This window comes from Dicentrarchus labrax, unplaced genomic scaffold, assembly GCF_905237075.1.
Source record: "Dicentrarchus labrax unplaced genomic scaffold, dlabrax2021, whole genome shotgun sequence".
Classification (NCBI taxonomy): Eukaryota; Metazoa; Chordata; class Actinopteri; family Moronidae; genus Dicentrarchus; species Dicentrarchus labrax.
Genome location: NW_026136720.1, coordinates 19,728,394 through 19,749,817, shown reverse-complemented (window position 1 = coordinate 19,749,817; position 21,424 = coordinate 19,728,394). Strand labels below are relative to the sequence as shown.

At 40.2% G+C, this 21,424-nt stretch overlaps 1 protein-coding gene across 4 annotated transcripts in view; it reads left to right on the top strand.

The window, feature by feature from the left end:
* Positions 1 to 21,424, top strand: part of peak1 (pseudopodium-enriched atypical kinase 1) — a 100,912-nt gene that overhangs the window by 59,550 nt on the left and 19,938 nt on the right. For 2 of the 4 annotated variants that reach the window (XM_051381450.1, XM_051381448.1), the window contains 2 exons: positions 12,967 to 13,019; positions 14,189 to 17,709. In XM_051381450.1, coding sequence (XP_051237410.1) covers positions 14,324 to 17,709 — 3,386 coding nt within the window. In that variant the 5' untranslated portion in view covers positions 12,967 to 13,019; positions 14,189 to 14,323. The remainder of the gene's footprint in view (positions 1 to 12,966; positions 13,020 to 14,188; positions 17,710 to 21,424) is intronic. The other 2 variants (XM_051381451.1, XM_051381449.1) reach the window with 1 other exon arrangement.

Below are 21,424 nucleotides of genomic sequence, written 5' to 3'. Positions count from 1 at the left end.
CAAGTCATGTATAGCAGTGTTTTGCCCAAGAGTATCAAGACCCTAAAGTTCAGGTCTATATTGAAACTAAACTGCATCCTACCATCTTGTGGGATTGTTGAACAACTGAGACTGACAGTTGGAACTGCCAAGGGCTAATGGCTGAACCTCACTGCTGCAGTGAGAACATTGTTTTGACAGAATCATCTGTTTTTTTATTGGCTGTTCCAAGTTGAATCTGTCAGTGAATCAGCTATGTGAGGTGAGCTTATAATGAGGTCGTTTGGTTGTCACATTACTCATCACTGTCTGTCAACAGTACTACTAAAAGGGCCTTGTTCAGCCCATGTTTTTAGCTTGTTTACTCTGGGAAGACTTGAGGCATGAAGGCACTAAAGAGGAGACCTAGTAAACGTTGTGGCTAAAATGTGTTCTCAGATTTCAAGCAATTTAATTTACCTACTCCATATCCTTATGGCTTCATCTGGCAGTTAAATACTGGTAATGAAACAAGGAGGTGTTTTTTTTACACATTGTAAGTATTCATTGTGCAGTATTTGATGGTATATGCTTCAGATTTACTGCAAGATATATTACCTGTTCAAGAAATACAGTCTCCAATACCAGTATCTCTGTCAGCCCCACCATTCATTCAAAGCTCAGGTTTAGCTTTCACAAGCTAAAATTTCAGACAAGGGAAGCAACTGTCTTCTCTTCAAACATAAAATAGCCAAAAGAGGGAGCTGGGGCTTGAAGCTCTTTGACTGTTAGTCACACACATGGGTTCCCTGTTGATATTGTCCAAAACCTACTATTAGAGGCATAACAATCGAATCTCTCCCTACTCCCAAGTGCAAGAATGACAAAAAAAAAGTTTTAGTACTTCAGTTCATCTTGATATTGTATTCCATGCTTACTACACAATGCCTGTTATTCTGCCATTTGTAAAAGACTTTGTAACTGTCCAGTGAACTTAATTTACTTACAGTAAAAGTCCCAAAACGTGTATCTATATGCACTCACACACAAAACAGCAACACACGTATGAACTAACACAAAGACTGCTACACACACTAAAGCACACATAACCTTCTACCCTTCAATCATACACACACATACACCGAGCCAGCCGTCTAACCACTTAGTACATCACGGTGGATTCAGGCCATTACACTCAGTCCATCTTGTGGTTCATTAATATGGATGAGGAGGAAAGCCATTTCTTAAGCATTTTTAAGTCCATCTTACGTATCACTGCGTTGTATCACTTTTCTATCAACAGTCCCCAAATATTATTGTGTGCAGAGGCACAATATTCTAGGTGATTTGAGGGAACTGTTTGGTAAACTAGAATCCATTTATACAAATACAAACGTGGCAGGGTTGCTGATAGATGTTTGTTTGTTCTGTATGTGTTGGATTATACCATAATATAAACCATTTATTTCTTATAATTACATTTATTTAAGGTGTGTGCACCTATATGTAACAACACCTGTATGACATTATACTTGTAAGACTTTCTTAGTCTTAGTCTTTCTGTTGAAATGAATGAGACTGAATTTGTTTCACCTTGTGAAGCTCTTGGTGTCTTAATAAAATTGTATTAATATTTTTTATTTTTAAACATGAGTTATTGTAACTTAAAATCTTTTGACTTGAAATATATTAAATGAATATGCTGTAGACATTAAGCTCATTCAACATGTTTTCTCAAGTTCAGTTATTTAACTCGATTGGTTTTACAACGCAAATAACACATTCAACTAATTGCTCTACTTAAGTTCAATTAACTCAGATTTGTAATGCAGCAAATTAACTTGCATGTTCAAGTTGAACCAGCTCAAAATTATTAACAGTGCAGGACTTATTCACCAGGTCCTATACTGTTGTATGCGAAAGTACATTATGTCAGAAATTGGCTCATAAGACTTTTGTACTAGTATTTGCAACTGGCTGTTAGAGAGCTGAAGTATGTGGAGAAACTGAGCCGTATGTGTCTTTCTCACATCTTTTCTCTTGTATGTCTTCCTTGGTGGTCTATGTGTTGTCAGCTCACTGACTAGTGTGGATTGTAAAAGTCACTCTCAGGGGAAATTCTGTAGATAACATACCATGTCATTCATTACTACTCATTTGTTGGGGTATAACTCTCATGGTGAAGTCTGTAGTTGGAGCTTTGTTTGACTTAGCTGAGTCTGAATTGTGCATGTTTTCTTCCAGACATTTTTTTTTTCTCTCTGCAGCATTTTGTGCAGATCACAAACTTTAATGGTATGATTTACACATTTGGTATGTGACCTAATTAGTGAACTCAAGACTCATTTATCTTTTCAGCTAATGAATCTTAATTGCAAACTGGCTGCTTGTTGGCCATTTATCTGTTCTATGGAATTTATGTCTTTTTAATGGGATTCACCACTCACTGTGAGAATCCATCTTTTATTCCGCTGGCCTTGATTCACTCAATACTTGGGAAAATGGGCATCTCTCTTGTTAAGATCGAAAACAAGCCCAGATGACTGTAATTGGGGATGCCTCCATTTACTACGACCTAGAGGCTGCTGTAGAGTGTTTATTACAGCCAAAAGAGGTTCACTATATAGCTGACTTCAACAACAGAGATAAAACCTTATAATATCTCAATATTGCCTCTTGTCCATTCTTTGTTTTAGTTACAGGGCTCACGTGCAGTTATATTTCCCTCTCAGCTTTCATTCTATGAATAATAATATCTTTATTTACAAAGCACTTTACATATTAAAAAGACAATAAGCAACAGTGACTAAAATCATTATAAAATGCAATGAAAAATAGTAAGTAATAAAATTGCAAGTTTTTAGAAGTGATTTAAATGAAGACAATGTGTTGGCTTCCTTGATCTACTCTGGCAGGTCATTCTACAACTGAGGGGCCCAAACAGTAAAGGCCCGGCCACCTTTCGGTTTAAGGTTTGACCGAGGAATGACCAGGAATGACCTGCCAAAGGATCTGGGGTTGCATTTTGGCTCTCAGGAGACAGGAGGTCAGTTATATATTCTGGAGTTAACCCTCTACCAGTCTCAAAAGTGATCATTCAATTTTTTTTAAATGTGTTCTAAAATTGACTGTGTGGCTCACAGTCAATGAAGTGATTTTAAAACTGGTGAGATGCATACTCTCCCGTTGGATCTGTTGATGAGTCTGGCTACTGCAATTTGAACCATCTGGAGTTTATTGAGGTTTTGTTGTGTGAAGCAGGAGAGAAGTGCGTTGCAGGAGTCTAAACAGGATAAAATGAAAGCATGAATTGCTGAAAAGGTTACTTAGCAGAGATTACTTTTTACTTTCCTGAGAATGTTTTTTTCAGTCTATTGAATTTTAACTTTACTCATAAATGAGAGAACACATTTTATGTTAGCTGAATAATTAATTTTACTCCAAACAGAAGTTCAGTAGAGCAGCTTATCAGTCATACAGGCAGACAAGCTCATTGAAGCTGGAGTGACATATGCAATAACTGTGAATAACACAATATTATATAGGCTGTGGCTCAGGGGTAGAGTGGGTTGTTCACTAATCGGAAGGTTGGCGGTTCGATCCCCGTCTCCTCTCGCTGCATGACGAAGTGTCCTTGAGCAAGACGCTGAACCCCAAATTGCCCCTTTTCCACTGTGAATGCTTAGTTTCAGTTCTGGTGAGCAGTTGGCCAGCCGCTGCCATCAGGGTATGAATGTGGGCGAATGGGATGAGTGTGGCATGTAGTGTACAGCACGTTAAGTAGTCAAAAGACTAGACTATTACTATTATTAGTACTAGTATTACAATTTAAAAATAATCACATTATTGGCAGTTATTACATTCTTGGCTGCTAAAACTTCCAATCACTTTTGTCAGTCACTTGTTTCCTTGTGGACAGAAGCTGAAATTGCTCTTTGCTCCTGAAATTGAAAGCTGCTTGGCATGTGCCAACATTCATGTACACTTACACACTCACACACATGGCTCAGGAAAGTTTTGCAGAAAAGTTGTCACATAGGTAAACTAAGTAATTTCACATAACCAAACCACACCAAAGACAGTTTGCTGAAAGATACTTGTTACTCAACATAAGCACCCATGACTAAGTTAAGAGATTACTCAGTGCCACCACTTACTGTATTTTGAGGTGGCAATTCTTGAATAGCTAGGGGAGATGTTTGAAGGTCATCACTTTAAATCCCTGGATGAGCTGAGAAAATCTGAGGAAAGGAGGAAATAAGTTCAGCTTGCACTTCATTTACTGCTGTCAGGGTGTCCTTCACCAAAATGCTGAACTGCTGCTCAGAGACTATAGTTGTACTGGATGTGCTTCCAACTGCAGCCTGTGATATCCCCTGCAATGGCCAGGTGGAATTATTTATATACAGTATCAGTGGTGTTTCCTTATTGCAGAAATACTGTATAGGGATCAGTGTATATGGTGGACAGTACGTAGCAAGAAATTGCAGTACAGACATGCCAAAGATATGTTTGAATAATTTAGAAACAGTGTTTCCATTACATACTCAACTCCAACAACTTTAAGTGTTTAAGTTTTACCCCCACAGCCCAGTTTGATGCCCACATTCATCAACATTACCAGATATGTGTTAATTTGAATTAATTTTGAAATGGATGTCATTTAACTATTAATCATATAAAAGGGGATATAATGGATGAATGGATGCTACAATATTTCCATACAGTTCAACTCAGTGTTTTGTTTGGTCAAGTTTGCATTTATACTACAACCAGATAAAAGCTTGATGTTCTAACCATTTATCCATTACCATTAATGGTCAACACTTACAGTAGCTGACTATTTAATTTCCTCTGCTCTCTTGCTAAAATGTTTTCACACACTCTTAATTGCAATAAGAAATATATTAATTGTTAAAGCTGACTCAATGTGGATGTTTTTTTGTTTTTCAATCAAATCATAAATCTAATTTTTTTAATTAGGTGAGCTACTTTTCAGTCTCTCCATGTACTTCCTGACAACAGCAGATGTGCCCCTGGTAGGAAATCACTGCTCTAAAAAACACTTTAAAAGCAATAATGCAATGCAATAAGAATAAATGGTGATAGATCCCTTTTTAACGAACTTGTGGTGGCAGTAACTAGCTTACTGTTGCCTTAACTAACAGTGAGTACACAGCTTTCTCCCACTGCCCGGCTTCATTCTGCAGTTTCAGTTCTATTTCATATCTGCTCTGCTCTTGTCTATCCCACTGCCACGGCTGTCTTATCATTCAAGCCCTCTGCCATAAGCAGCAGAAAATTCCATATCCCATCTCCTCTCGGCTTCAGCTTTCAGCCTCAGTTATTCCACTATTATGTACCAGTCTCAGCGATCTCTCACTCCCTCTCTATGAACGTGCTCTGGGTGGGAAATGAGCTTCTGTCCTCAGCATACTGACTCTTCTCAGGGGAAAAACATTGCCTCTCTGTGGAGAGGTAAGAGTGGTTGAACCTGATTTGAAATCTCACTGCAAGCTTTGTGTCTTGTTTTGGTACTTCACTTCTTTACATCTCCATCTCTCCATCTCTCCATCTCTTATTCCTTTCAGTGGTCACTGTTTTTATTTGTCTATTTGTCTATTCTGTCCGTGTTTCACAGTCTACCCCCTATTCACTGGCTCTTTATGTCTCCCCAGCTCACATTAGGCCTTTACCGATTGGTAAATTCATCTTATATCGACAGTTGAAGGGCTGATCAACGACTGAACAATGATTGATCGATGATGGACGAAATTAAGGCGATTAACTTACCATCAGAACTAAGATGGTATAATCTCTAGAATCTGCACCCTACTGTGCATTTAGAGATGTTTCTGGCGGAGCGGCCAGTCTGCCTGCTGAGCCCCGTTAATCAACACGAGTGACAAGTGAATTTTAAATCCTTAATTACAAACCAGTTTGCCGTAGCTAACACCCTGCACCTCTGTTCTCCATATGCCTGCTCACCAAAACTTTGCTCTGCACTCTGAGTAGTTAACGACATGGATATAATTTGGATTGTGATACTAAGATAAGATAATAATGTTAACCGGAACATGATGCTGTGATACTGTTGCAGCGAGCACAGACAGGACTTTGATTTTACGCTCTCATTTTAATCCGTGCAGCTGTCTGTCTGCATCTGCTCCATGCAGACTTGCCTCTCAGCTGTGTCTCACAGGCATAACTGTGTCCTAAACGGTCATTTCAAGTCTTCTTCTTTTTTTGACAGTGTGCTTGTAAATGCAAGGTTGATACCCAGTAGAAATACTTTTTTTTTAGGTTGAAGCATTTATGAAACTAAAGACAGTATTGGATAAAACACAGCCTCTTCCATGATATGGATTACAGATCAGAGGTAGATATATAAGAGTTATGCCAGCGATACTGTAAAAATGAAATTATTTTGGATAAAAGTATTGATTGATCACTTCCTAAACATACACCCCCACCTCCAACATGTAAATACAAAATGCACATGTTAGCAGTGTGGAGAGTTGTAATTTGCAAAGACATGGAGTTACATTTAGCACTTGAACTGCTACTACGACTATGGAATAGTACTCTGGCTTAGAATGCATTTTTCTGTGATTTTATTAGATAAAGTCCTACTGAATGTTTTGTCAGCTCTTAAAATCATAAAAATTGTCAGTAAGCACATGTATTTGACTTGAGTTCAACTGTGTTGGGGATTCAGTTAAATGACCATAATGGAAAAGAAAGATTCTTTTCTGTGTGACTGTTGGGGGCTAAATGGAGAAGAAGTATTCCCACTGAGAGGTTGTGTTTCTCATCTGTTCTATTGCACAGTGCTTGCATTTACCTTATTGCTAAGATCAGGCTGGTTCACTGAATACTAAACTGATTTCTTCAACTATTTCTTCATTTATAAAAACTCACACACAGAAGAAATGTTTTATGCATAAGTCTCACCAGGGTAGCTTTCAGTAAATAAAGTTCTACCCCGCCACTCACTCCTCAGAAGTTATTCTTATCTCAGTACAAGTCTGGGTCTCACTTGGCAGTCCCATGGGGCTTGTGTCTTGGTGGTAGTGGCACCAAGCGGCAGGTGTTATGTGATATCTCGCCTGGCACTAAACCAGACAGTGTTCGCAGCTATCAAATCAGGACCAGATGGTCACAGATTGAGGGCCAACACTGCATCTCATCTGAACGGCTAACTCTGCAGCAGCTAGTGCAGTGAACACAACAGAAACCAGCTCTGGAACCTCCCATCATATCTGACTGTATTTGTTTTTAATGAGGCAAAGCTTTGTTGGTTTATGTGGTCTTTGTCATCTGCGTGGCTGGTTTTTTGTTTTCAGATTTTTGTCATTGAGAGAGAGCCACTGGATTTTCTGCATTTTAGAGGCAATATGGGATTGACGCATGTATGTGGGCATGAATCTGTGAGTGTGCATGCTCAGCAAGACAGCAGGCTCAGTTGTCTTCATGCAGCTGTGACGTTTCTTTACATCTTTCTGCGGCCTGCCAACAAATCAGAGTCTGACAGCACAGATCGGAGCGCTCACTTTCACTAAAAAAACAGATGAAAAAAAACTTGTGTTGGACAGACAAAACAATAAAATAACCAGTTGATGGTGTTTACATATCATATGAAGTAAATAAATCTAAAAGTGAAAGGATTATAACATTTTCTGAAACTTAATTGGTAACTGTTTAGATTATTGATTAGTGTACAGTTTTTAAATAAAAACTTATTATTTTCTTTGTCATGTTTAAGTAAATGTAATGGTTTTTTTTTGTTTTTATACTGCTGCTCATATTAAACAAGTAATCTAAGTATGTCACCTTGGGCTCTGAAATTATTTATTATTTCTGATGTTTTACCTACAAAACAATCAATCGCTTTATAAAGAAAGAAATTGGCAGATTAATGGATAATGAAAATATCAAGTCATGATATAAATATAAATCATAGGTTGCAGTCGTGATTAGGTCACGAAATTCCTAAATTCCTCAATATAGGCAAATCTGGAAGAAGAAGAAGCTGGTTTATGTTCAGTATGTGTTTGCATGCAATCCAGATACATCAAACACACTGATTGCAGATGAGCCAATGGACAATGGAAATTGACAATGGAAATGGTTCCGAAAATCATTACAATTTATTGACCGACTGGAGTGCATTTATATTGCGTTTTCATCCAAAGCTCTTTACAATTTGCCTCTTATTCACCCAGTCACACACACCAATGGCAGCAAGCTATCTAGTAAGGTGATGGCCTTACCATCAGGAGCAATTCAGGGTTGAGCATCCTGCTTAAGGGCACTTTGACATGTGGACAGGAGGAGCAGAGGATCAGACCAGGGTTATGTAATCACAGGCAAACAGCAATACAGCTTACTGAGTGAATACGAGGACAAATAAATGATTTATAGTATTTATGTTTGTTCTGGACAGATTTACTTAAAGCCAAATGATGCCCTCTCCTCTGTGTGTCCTTGTGAACAAGCATGTGGCTGTATTCTTACTCCTGTTCATTATTCAAGGCTTGATATTGTTAACTGAATCGCATGCTAAAGTTCCACATGAGGAAATGGATATAAGTTTCCAAACCAGGGCTCGTTTTTGGTGTTCACAATATTTAAGTGTGTGTGTGTGTGTGTGTGTGTGTGTGTGTGTGTGTGTGTGTGTGTGTGTGTGTGTGTGTGTGTGTGTGTGTGTGTGTGTGTGTGTGTGTGTGTGTGTGTGTGTGTGTGTGTGTGTGTGTGTGTGTGTGTGTGTGTGTGTGTGTTGGTCAGGGCTCGGTAAGAGGGTTTTATTATTTATTTGTCTGCGTTCACAATCTAGTTTGGGTTTTGGTGGTGGTTTTTAGTCTGACAGTCATTTCTCGAAAGTACTGTTTGAAGCGAAGAGGGATGGAGGGAAGGGGAAGGCAGATTTACATATCTCAGGGGATAGAGAGCAAAAGTGAGAAAAAGCCTGAAGAAAAACAGCCTGAGTAGAAACTGAGTGGGAAGGAACAAGGAGATGGAGAAAGAGGAGAGTGGGAAAATTTGAGCCAGAGGGGAAACAACAACAAAGACAAACAACAAAGAACATTTCTACAAAAGGGAGAATGGAGTAGGACAAAACTGAGCTGAGAAGGAAGAGCCTTTAGTAAATGGAGAGAGTTAGTTAAGCAGGAGAAGGAAGCAGGGCAGACTTCGGGGCAGCTGAGGTTAACAACAGGGATAGAGCAGCTTCTGCAATAAGGCATCTGTAGCCTCACCTTTGACCTTTTACAGCTACTCGCTCCACAAAGAAGCATTTGTGTGCGTTGATGTGATATCTGAGTGTCGTTCAATGCTATTTGGATCAAATTCACGCAGGAACACGTTCTTTAAATTCATCATAGTCCACTGAAATTGTTCTATAGGGAAAAACAGGCTTTCTCATGCAAGTATTGAGTCCACACACACACACACACACACACACTTAGACACTAGCACTCAAATCCCTGTGTGGTCCTTGTATTTAGAGCCGCGCCGTGTATGTGTGCTGAATGTTAAAACCTAATTGTTGGTCCACTCACTCATGCTTTGGGTCACCTGTTGACACTCCAGAAGGAATGAGATCCTTCTCAAAGGATAGAAATGGCACATAACAGCATTAGGGGCTTGCTCCACCCCAAAAAGCCAGCTCAAACCAGCTGGACCAGCTCAAAATGAATTGGTATTTATTTAATCATTTTGATGTAGTTTTTTTTATCTTTTTCTTATCTATTGTTATGGCCAGCAACTGGCTGCAGTATACTGCTGTACAGAGGAATTCAGAGTGCAGAGGGAACAAATACTAGGCTTTAGCTCTTTTTGTGATTGCCTTGTTCCCACACACACACTATGCTGTTCCACAGGCTCTCTGCCTGTGACTAGTTTCAGCTCCACACTCCAACTTCAAGCTGCCAGATTATATTTGGAAATATTTGGTTCTCTTTAACAAAAATGATGATGAACTTGAAGTTTTACATTCTTCCAAGAGATTTTTTAATCACTGGCAGATTTCCTATCATTATTACTTTTATTAAATGGCATGTCAACATAACAATCAAATTGCATTCATAACTTTATTATTAATCTTACAGTACTGTCACTTGCCCGTGTCTTCAGGTACACTGAGGACAAATCTGGGACCAAAGCAGGAACAACTAAAATAGGATATAGATATATAGACTCTATCTTGGTTGCTCTTTCTGAGCACAAATTGGTCTCATTGTATAGAATTTAGTTATAGCTTCAGTTATATCTTTCATCAGTCTTTAAACATATGTATCCATTTAAAGTATCAACACTAATGCCTTTGCCTCATCAAATATGCATGACAAGTAAGTCAGTGATAAACAAAAACAACACTGAGGAGAATAACTAAGCAGACAGCAAAAACAATGTTTCACCAATGCACACAAATGATATCCTGCACGTTTTATATATTTCTAAACTTTCAAGAAATAACGTGCATTTTAAACTACTATAACTCTTTATTTAATAGTTTTCAATGAATATTTGATAGTGGAGTCAGAGACGGCTGGGGAAAAGGAACAGGCAGAAATCAGAAGGGAGAGAGAAAATATGTTCGACTGCACCTTGTTTTCCAATGATCCCCTTTGGTTTGCATCTTAGTGCTTCTTCATATTTCCCAAATCAAAGTCACACTGTGGACACACGCCAAGACTGGATTGATGAGACACTGTCAATATCATAGAACAATCCCAAACACCTAAGGAGAAAAATATAATCTTTACAGTATTGAGTGTGTGTTGGATGGCACATCTTGTATGTTTATCCAACACACCCATCTGTAGTACTGAAAGTGTTCTGTGTTTATAACTGATTGCTGTATTGTAATTCATGATATTTCAATTGTGTTGTGTAATATGTGTTACATAATGAAAGTAACACAAAAATAGCAGCCCGTTATTTGGCTGATGGTCCTGAGTAGGAACACTTATTGAAATGAGTATAACCACAGAATCATTTTCATGTTCAAATGAAAATGACAAAGACTGTTACATAAGAAAGAGGGATTGCTTGTTTCAAAGAGCCCACCCCACCAACCCCTTTCTATGGTGTTGGGAGTTATCATATTTTAATGATGTGCCCTGCACTGTGAGCTGGACTGCATGGTTTAGGAGAGGATTGTTGGGCAGATGGGATTGTTGGTGTCCCCAAGGCATAACTGTCATCCCAGATTAAATGTTGTGGGGTCTTGTCAGTAACAACATGGCACTACTTTTTGCCCTCAGCTTAATGAGAAACTAAAATATAAGTGCATTTTGCCAGCTCGTCGAGGCAGTGTCATATCAGTCCCCCTCTGTGGATGGAAAGAAAAATGAAATCAAAACAACGACAGAATTTTAATGGTGGCTGAGGGGAAAGTAAAATATGCTGTCACATCCACCAGTGGGTGTTTCTGTTGGTGGAAAAGTGTATGTGACATATATTGGATATCAGATATTTCTTGGTTCTCAGAAGCGTGAGCAGAAACACAAAGGCATGAGTTGTCTTATTAGAATGCAGCCTAGGAGCTGCTTTTCATAATTCCATCTAGCTGCTTTGGAGAAAGTAAACACAATAAGAGGGCTTTATCTTGATTTCAAAAGAAAACTTTTCCCTCTGCCACCCCTTCTGCTATCTGTCACGAGAAAAATAATGTAGTTATAAAGACGGTCTGTCTGGTATAGATCTCATAAAAGCAATTCAGCTTTTTCTCAATGTGCAAGAAATTATTAAAATATCCATGTTAATACCACTTGTTTTATGCCTTTCTCTGCTGTCCTTTTTTTTTCCTCATGAAAAACACTTGTGCAACAGCTGCATTACAGCTGTGCAAAACAAAGTCTTAAATTTGTCCTGTTTCAAGATGAAGAGAGGCCTGGAGTTGAGAAAATGATTCTGGATGCTGTTGATGTAAATTAGCAAAATGCATCCTATATGGAAAAACACATGCTGGAATTAGTAATACATTTATCTTGGGTTGTACTTTTAGCTGTCCATGAAATATACAGTGCTTACGTGTCACATCACCGACAGTTTTCAAATGATAATATTTGAATTACGGTCCTTGTTTCCTGTGAGGATGTGGCCAGTGCGGGATAATAGCAGGATAAATCTTCCACCGCCCATCACGGCTAAGTCAGCAAAGTTTGATTCAAGAGTTCCTGCTTTATTGTGTCTGGCCCTGGGCAGGTACTGGGTGTTGTCATGGTAACATCCTTCCGTACAGGATCTGACACCATGCCCTTGTTAGATGGATGAGAAGTCTGATTCACCCACCCATGTCAATATCAGCCCTACAATGAGTCATAGCCCTAGATTTATTTGATGAAATAGCGGTTTGGGTCACCCATAAAGGGACAGAATCATCACACATACTTTAGCTTAAAGTAATATTTATTTTGTTAAATTCTAGCACTAGTATTTACAAGCATATTGAATCCATTTTTCAATGATTGTATATTGAGCTCTTCAGGAAGTCGCTGTGCAATCCTTTTATTTTATTAATTATTAGTTTATTTTGATTTATAATCATCCAAAGTCACACAGTGTCTAAGAGTTTACTTCATCACTCTCAAGAGATATCTCACACTATGTATATGGGTTATCTCCTCAGACGTACACTATGTATATGGGTTATCTCCTCAGACGTACACTTTCTTCTTATCCACACTCAAGATGTTGTATTTTTTTGTCAATAACAACAATAACTGTCCTGGAAGGATCCGCCCCGAGCAGTAGAAATAATGTGAAAACTGTACCAGGTTATGTACACTAACTTACAGATTCCTTTGTTATATTCAACAGGTGTTTATGTAACGCTTTATTTTAATTGGTTATTTGAGCAACACACTTATTATCCATGGATTTGATGTTAATATAGTATTCAAGAGCTTATGGTTATTGGTTGTGAGGAAGTGGAATGGTCAATCAGGATAAAGCAAAATTGAATACTAATGGGTTTTTCCTTTGTCTTTCCGCCTCCACTAGATTCATGAGGGGGTCCTGAAGAAAAACAAGTGTGTTAACAAGTATTCCGAAAGGTAGTTTAATCCCTTCCTTTCCCTTTTTGAATATGATTAGACGAGAGAAGTCACAACTGTATTTACATGTTGATAGAACAACAAATTACACACCCACACAGTTTATCCAAAGGGTTCTAAACTGTGTGGCAGATTGGAAAGGATTTGATATCGGTTCTTTTGCACTGTGTAAATAAAAAACAAAAGCATGTGGTTTCCTGATGTCACAAAGTGTGACCTGGCCAGCCGAGGAAACAGGAAGTGTTTGATATGGATGTGCCGGTCCCGATAACCTGAGACCATGCTTATGCCATGTTTTAAAATGTCAGTCTTTGTTTTATTACAAAGACTGAATGGTGTGAATTTAAAAACCTTTTTCTTTTGTATGTAGGTTGATTTACTCATTAAACAAGAACAACAATACGTTTTTTTTTTTTTTTTTTTTCAGTATGGATTTAAGCCCCCTCAAACACTCCTCCCAGTTGTTGTTAAATTTCCAGCTAGATTGCTGGAATACAGAGACAAACATTTAAGTGTTGCTCTACTTTAAGACTTTACTGTAAATATATGAGCCTGAAAACTCTACTTCCATGCTTTTTGTCAGACGTCAGTGCATGCAAATTCAGTTGAAACACTTGATTTCCATTTGCCATGTAACTGATCTAGTACATAGGATTTAGGACATTGAGGTTTTGATTCAATGATAGTATCAGTATCTCCCTTTATCTCACCTAAGCCTAGCTGTAACAGCCAACAACAACACAGGACAGTAATTCAGAAATAAGCTCTCTTAATCCTCTTCATTTCTGCCCCTCTGCTTTTCAAGTCTTACATGGCCAGTTGAGGGTTAGGAGGAGACAGATGACTACCCCATTGGATAGATTGGTTGTTAAGTAGAGAAAGTTTGCCACCTAATGGAGACAATGTAGCACTACCTTCCTAATTCATTGTCTTACACAATGTATCCTCTTTACTTCAGTTCTCTCTCCTCTGTTTTTATTTTTATTGTTTGGGTCAGTTTTGTTATTCCCGCATGGACATAACTTTGTAATTAACAGAGTTTCCTACTACTCCATGCCATTTTCTTGGTTGAAGTATTTGTAGCAGTCAAAACAAATTAAGTTTTCCTATTACATTAGCAATAAATTAAAACATTGATTCATATATATCTCTCCTCTTCTCTTTTTCAGGTCCAGTATCCCCCATACTTCAGGCTTGAGTAGTGCTCGTCATTGTTGTACTACAATTAGCACCTGTAGCAAATAGCTTCATGGAGGGGTTTCCTGTCCACTGACCCAGCAAGCTGCCTTACTGGACCAGCAGCCATGTCTGCCTGCAGCACCTTCACCGAGCACGTGTGGAAACCAGGCGAGTGCAAGAACTGCTTTAAACCTAAGAGTCTGCACTGTCTGGCTCAAAGTGGTGGAAGGAAGCCTCCTGCTGAGCAGAGGCCTCCAACAACTCAGCAACAGAATCCACCCTCTGCTGGGGCCAGAGCCAACCCTAACCTTACTAACAACTCCCAGAGAGCTGGCAGTGGGTCTGCCCGCTCAGGACACTTCCGTCCACCGGTGGCTAAGAAGCCAACCATTGCTGTTAAGCCCACTATGATGCTGCCCTGCTCCTCTGCAGGACTGGATTCAGATGGCAACCTGCAACGACCACCAAATGTAATAGAACCTGGCAAAACATCAGCCTTTACGGTCTGGAATCGCAACGGACTGAACCGTAAGAGGCCTGGTGGACCTAATAACAACAACGAAGGAGAGGATGGTAGTGATGAGATTGAGGGTTATGGCCAACTTAGCCCAAGGACCCCTAGTGGAAATAACAACAACAGTGGACTGGCAGATGTCCTAAAGGAGATCGCTGGGTTGGGCCCTGGCCTTAGCCCCACGCCCCTCTCTGGTTCCAAGGACTTGTTTTGGGGACGAATCAGTAGTTCATACCGACGGTCCTTGGAAAGAGGCCTTCCAGCCTCAAGTTGTCTGGCCATGGGAAGCAGCAGTAGTGGTGTTGTTGGCACTGCTCAAAAACGGGTATCCCTTAGCGATAGTAACGAGGTTATCAGCACAGAGGGTGGTCGCTTTTGCTACCCAGAGTTTTCCAGTGAAGGTGAAGATGATGAGGAAGATGAAGATGATGAGGAAGACACTGAAAGGGATGATGACGAACATGAGAGCTGGGATGAAAGTGATGAAGAGTTACTAGCCATGGAGATACGTATGCGAGGCCAACCACGATTTGCAAATTTCCGTGCTGCTACATTGTCTCCGGTGCCCTTTGCTGCAGGGAAAAAGTGGAATACTGTTCCACTTCGCAACCGCTCACTTCAGCGGATTTGTGCCGTAGACTATGATGATAGCTATGATGAGATCTTGAATGGATACCCCTCCATGGACTCCAATGGAGCTCTTCTTCCCTATGGGCCCCATGACATGCAAGGTAGTGGTTTCCTATCAAATTCAGAGTCTACCACTTCTCCGGAATCATCGTCATCGCTACCAGAGGATTCTCAAACAATTTCCAGCAGTGGGAGCAGTGCCCCATGTGCTCTGCGAAATGGCTTGCAGTCTCCCACATCTTCTAAGGCACCTGTCCCCTGCACTTCTCCAAAAAACGAGCCCGTCCACAGAGCACTGAGTCCACTCAAGGTGACTGAAACACACAAAGCTGTCCTGGCCATTAGATTAGAAGACCAGGAAGGCAGAGAAGGCATGCCAATGCCCCAGGCCCTTCCAGGTCAACCAGTCACTATCAGCTTTAGTCCTACAGAGGAGCAGGCTAAACCATACCGTGTAGTGAATTTAGAAAAATCTCTTATCTGTAAGCCTTACACTGTAGTAGACGTGTCAGCATCCATGGCAAACAAGGACGAACGGATTCCAGACTCTACTCCAAAACCCAAAAACCCGTCAATGCCTTCGAGCCCTACATCGTTCTGTAGCACCCCTTTAGGTCAGCCACTGCCTCCAACCTCCCCTCTTTCTCCATCTTCTCCTGTAATGCCAACACCACCCACATCTGTAGCACTGTCAGGTCCCTCCAGAAAGAAATCAGGGAGCATACGCTACCAGGAAGTGTGGACATCAAGCACAAGTCCTCGCCAAAAGATACCTAAAGTGGATATAGGAGTTGGGAGTCATCCTGGTCCCTCCATCCCTACTCAACACTTCAGCCACAAGTCAGCCCCCACATCTCCCATTGCTGGGCTGTCTTCCTCCCGAACTGTACCTGTGAAATCCCCCAACTTATCAGAGATCAAGTTTAACAGTTTTAATAATGCAGGCATGCCTCCTTTTCCCATTATTATCCGAGATGAGCCAGCTTATGCCCGCAGCTCTAAGAATGCTGTTAAGGTACCTATTGTTATAAATCCAAGTGCATATGACAACCTAGCTGTGTACCAGAGCTTCTTGGGACTTAGTGGGGAACTGCCACAGCCAAAAGGGGTAGGTAGTAGGGTAACCAGCCATACTTATGAAGAGATTGGTTCCTCAGAGAGTGTCCAGTCCTCCTCAACTGAGAAAACGGTCTCTGGTAGAGGTACATCAGAGAGAGCCTCTTTTGAAGAGACAAAAGTTCCACCTGAAGTAGTGTCAAAAGCACCACATTTACAAACTAGAACCACTACAGACTCTAGCACTGTGACAAGCACTGTGATGAGCTCCACCATTGGGGCCGTCTCTTCCACTACATCAACAAATTCCCCTGTCATTCTTGCCATTACTGCAAACCTACCTAAAACCAGCCCCACTGCCAATGCTGTTACACGCACTTGCAAGACCAGTGGAGACACTACTTGCAGTAAAGATGATGAAACAGACTTAGCTTTGTCTTCTGGGACAACGGCAAGCCATAGGGAGGAGGCCAGTGCTGTGCTTTTACAGATTGTTGCCTCCATCCACCCTCCACAGTCTCCTCCAGAGTCACCTTCAGCACAAACCAAAACCCTCAGTTCTGAAGAACTGTATTCCCTGCCTCCTGATGCCATGAAAGAGACCCTCACCCGACCCAAATCTCTCTTTTCCACAACTGATGGCTGTCTTTCCAAGCCCAAGAAGGATACACCCTCAAAGGTTTTGTCTAAATCCCAGAGTGCCTCTGCTGCTGTGCCACTCTCCAGCCCCCGTTCAGAGCCCAATGCCCCCTTCCCCCCTCCTAGATCAACATCTTCTCCTTACCACGCTTCCAACATCCTTCAAAGACATTTTGGCAACTGGACCAAGAGTTCCGCATCCAGTTCTCCTGTTAGACCCAGTGAAGGTGAAGCAAGTCCAGGTGGAGAAGGGAGACGTATTTCAACAGATAGCTCCAAACCCAAACGCTGGATCTCCTTTAAGAGCTTTTTTCGTCGGAGGAAAGATGAGGATGAGCAGAGAGAGAGGGTGGAGAAAGAGAGGGAAAAAGGCAAGCTGGTTGGGCTTGACGGAACAGTCATTCACATGCTTCCACCACCACCAATTCAACATCATCACTGGTTCACTGAGGCCAAACCAGAGGATCCCACACAGAAGCCAACTATCATCTTCACCTACAAACCAGAAAGTGGCAGCACCCCTGGTGACGGAGAAGGAGAACTACGAGTAGAGGAGTGCACAGAAAATGCACTACTTACGCCTGATGAGAGCAAGGAACCCAGACCTTTGAGCCCAGGGCGAACGCTACCCTCACACACCACTGCATGTGATCTCACCGACAAGGACTTAAGGTATTTTTCCAAATTTTGATGGTTTTATTAACTCCTCTGACACCACAATATATACCAGAGAACAGTAGAACCCCATAGTAAGGACTGTGGGAGGTATGCAATTGGTAATATGTTGAACATAAATGTGGTTTCAGATAATCATCAGAATACTGAGATTTATTTGTCAGCAAAAAAAATATAGGTTTATATATCTATATATATCTGTATAAAGCAGTTAAACTAAACACCTATTGCAGAAGACTCCCTGATAATGTAAAACCAGGAATTGACATTGTTATGGTGGATATGTCTTCAAAAATGTCCTCTTATCATTTGGTGTCCATAAAACTTGTAGGATTGTGGCATTCAGACAAAATGCAGTTATGCTTCTATTGAAGTCCTGTAGAAGGATTAACCTTATATCATAAGTTGTTCTACCAGAAGACAATTTAAGAGGGATTTTAAAGAGGTAAGTGATACTTTGAGCTGCAGTAAGGTCACTATTGCTTTTACGCGAATAGTTTTTAATATGCTTTTGTCATAGTGGAAATCTAATGAATTATTTTACATGCACTGCCCGTATTACCAATACCAACATGCAATCCCTTCAGACCATTTGTGGGACCCAGCTTAAATTTAAGATGCTAAACCTTTGCCAGCTGCTTCTCCCCATCACACAGATCCCTCATCACAGATTCAGGAGGTGTTTGATCATAATTTGGCATGTCTGCTTGCCCACTTGCTCAGCTGACTGCGTGAACTGTACAGCCTATGTGGTCTCTTTCCTAATGCCATCCATTACCTGAACAGCAGGCTCTGTGCTCAGCCATTCTCCCTTCAGGAGGGGACCTCAGTGTGTTACAAGTCCTCCACCAGCCGTCAGTTCAACCTTCACTCTATTAATCAACGCTTTAGATAGCATGTTCCCTTTAGCTTTTCAAATTCCATCAAAGCCTCACTCTCTCAATATATATCATTTAATACAATAACTCAATTATTTATGGATGGTTTGTGAGTCCCTCAGGCTGTGGCAGGCAGATACATATTTAGCTGCTAAAGGAGCTGTTGTCCGTTCACCAAGGAGGATTGACAGTTTCTATTTTGGGGTTAAAGTTAGCAAATCAGTTTCTATGGCTAGTTGGTGGTCACTGTGCCTGCATTTAGGTCAGGATCATTCTTTGTTTTATATATCTGACACAGTGGGTCAAATAACAATGTAGTCTACTTTGGGTTTTTGTTTCATTTATCCACTGTTGTAAATATAGATAATTTGATTGATTAATAATTAATTTGATTTGGTTGTGTTGTGTTGTTTAGAATCAGTGCTGTTCGTACTCTGGTTGATTAGCTTCATCACCAGCTGACTGAGGGGACTGTTTTCAGGGTTTAACTCTTGGCTTTTTAGTGCTTCAGAATGAAGCGTTATTTTTTGGCCTTGAATTTAGATGTGTCTAAAATGTTAATGCCCATTTCTGGATGTTTAATAATAATGGAAATTCCCCAGTTCAGCTCTGCAGGCATTATTAGTTTTTCTTTAAACATTTTACATTCTTCGTCAGAATTCGTTGTGGATGGCCTCTATTGGGCTTTTGTCCCATGCCTAAGGAAGACATTTTCTCTAATTTCTTTGTATTCTTGACAGCTTGTGGAAAGAATTATATTCAGTTCCAACTTCTCCTGTTTCACAATGGGTACAAATTCTCTTTGTTCTTTCTACCCATTCTTTATTTTATGGTGCCCAGTTTCAGCAGTGAGTTCATGGTCACTAAGTCTGTATCTGGTTAGTTATAGTATTTTTTATTTTAGTTAAATATTGTGCTAATTGAAATTCTCTGTCTAGTATATAGTACTATCTCTCTCTCTCTCTCTCTCTCTCTCTCTCTCTCTCTCTCTCTCTCTCTCTCTCCTCTCCCTTTCTCACTCACTCACTCAGTAATCAGTCTACTCGGCAGTGTAGTCACTGCATTCTTGCATTATAGATTCATTATTTGTCTTTGACCTGCGATTGCCCTTTTTGTTCAGTTTCTTGGGGGAACTTTCTTACAGTGTGAGTAATGATGCCAGATGCATCAGATACACTGTATTTTATAAGTTATAAGCTTGTGCTTGGTTGTGTGGCCAGAGATGCTCGAAGATGGTAATCAGTCAAATGGATGCTGTAATGACCAAACAAAAACTTCATCATTCATCAGGAAAGCTGTATTGTGAAAGCACTTCACCTTTGAACTTCACATCCACCCCAAGTGATTTAATAATGAATAGCCTGACTCATCCTGATCTACCTGGCACAATCAGTTGGTTATTAATAGTCATTTCCTAAAATGGTAAGTTGCATCAAAAATTTTATATTTTCGGTGTGTGCAAACTGAGTAATTAGTAAATGTTTTGTAAAAGTGGAAACTGGGCACCAAGCAAAAGAAAGGTTCTTTTGTTATACGAAAGCTTCCTCAGTTAAAAGTACTATCAGCTGATGCTCTCTACAGTATTTTCTTACTGTAATTCAAGTGAAAAGGGCACTTTCCCGTTCATTCAGTATGATCATACATGTAATTAAACACAGAAAACAACCCTGATGTGTCTTCTGGGTTTTATTGAGAGATTATTGTTTGGCATCTTAATGTGTTTTATAAAATTCTTTCCACAGCCACCCACATGATCAGCAGGAATTGTTCACTTAGCAGACGCCACACCTAAATATAGTTTAGCTTAGGCACAATTTGTTCGGATCTTCCTGTTCCTCTTCTCACCTGATTTGTCATAATTTGGCTTCCACCTTACACTGTCCCTATCTGTTTATTCTCTTCTATGTCCCTACCACCCTCTACATCATTCTCAACCACTGTACCTCAGCCAGTGGTACTGCCAAATAGTTAAGAATAATTTTTCCTTTTTTTGGAAATACATAATTGCTGGCAATGATGCTGAGCCAAAAGCACAGTGTTGAATGTAGTGAAATCCTGTCACGAACCAGTTTATTTTATCTTTCTCCTTTTTTCCTAATTTTTTGGGGAAGGTGGTCCTCAGAAAGTTTTTAAAGGACCAGTGTGTAACATTTTGGAGGATTGATTGGCAGAAATGGAACATAATAGGTATGTTTTCATTAGTGTATCACCTGAATATAAAAATCGTTTTTGAGTCTTTTTAATCTACAGAGGGTCCAGGTCCTCCTCTATGGAGGCCGCCATGTTGAACCGCCAGTTTTCTACAGCAGTCCAGAAGGAACAAACCAAACACTGGCTCTAGACAGGGCCTTACACAAGTTAACAACCTTTGTTCTATATTATCCATAGCTTTTTGGTTTTTTTAAGGTACTTGGCTTTCCACCATCACTTTCTCTGCTTCATGTAATTTTTGCATCTCTTCCACAAATTTCCCCCTTGAGCCGGAAGCACTCTGATTTCTCGAATATTTCTCTCATCCATCCTGTCAAGAGCATGGCCCCATTCTGTCTCTTTTCTAGCTTCAGCTCCAGTCTAATCTTGTCTTTCTTTTAGAAGTTCCTGTCTCACCTCGTACCTTATAACAAGTGGGACAAGAATCAAGTATGCGCTAGGTTTGCTATTAATATAGGATGTCTAGGTAATGCCATGCTAAAATTGGGTATAGGATGGTGTACTGTATGTATTGAAGAGTACCCAGTATGTTACCCAAAAAGTTAAATTCTGTGCAAGTCATTAGTCAGAGAAAAGTTGGTGTTCTCACTCACTTCACACAGAGGACAATGAATTACGTTACG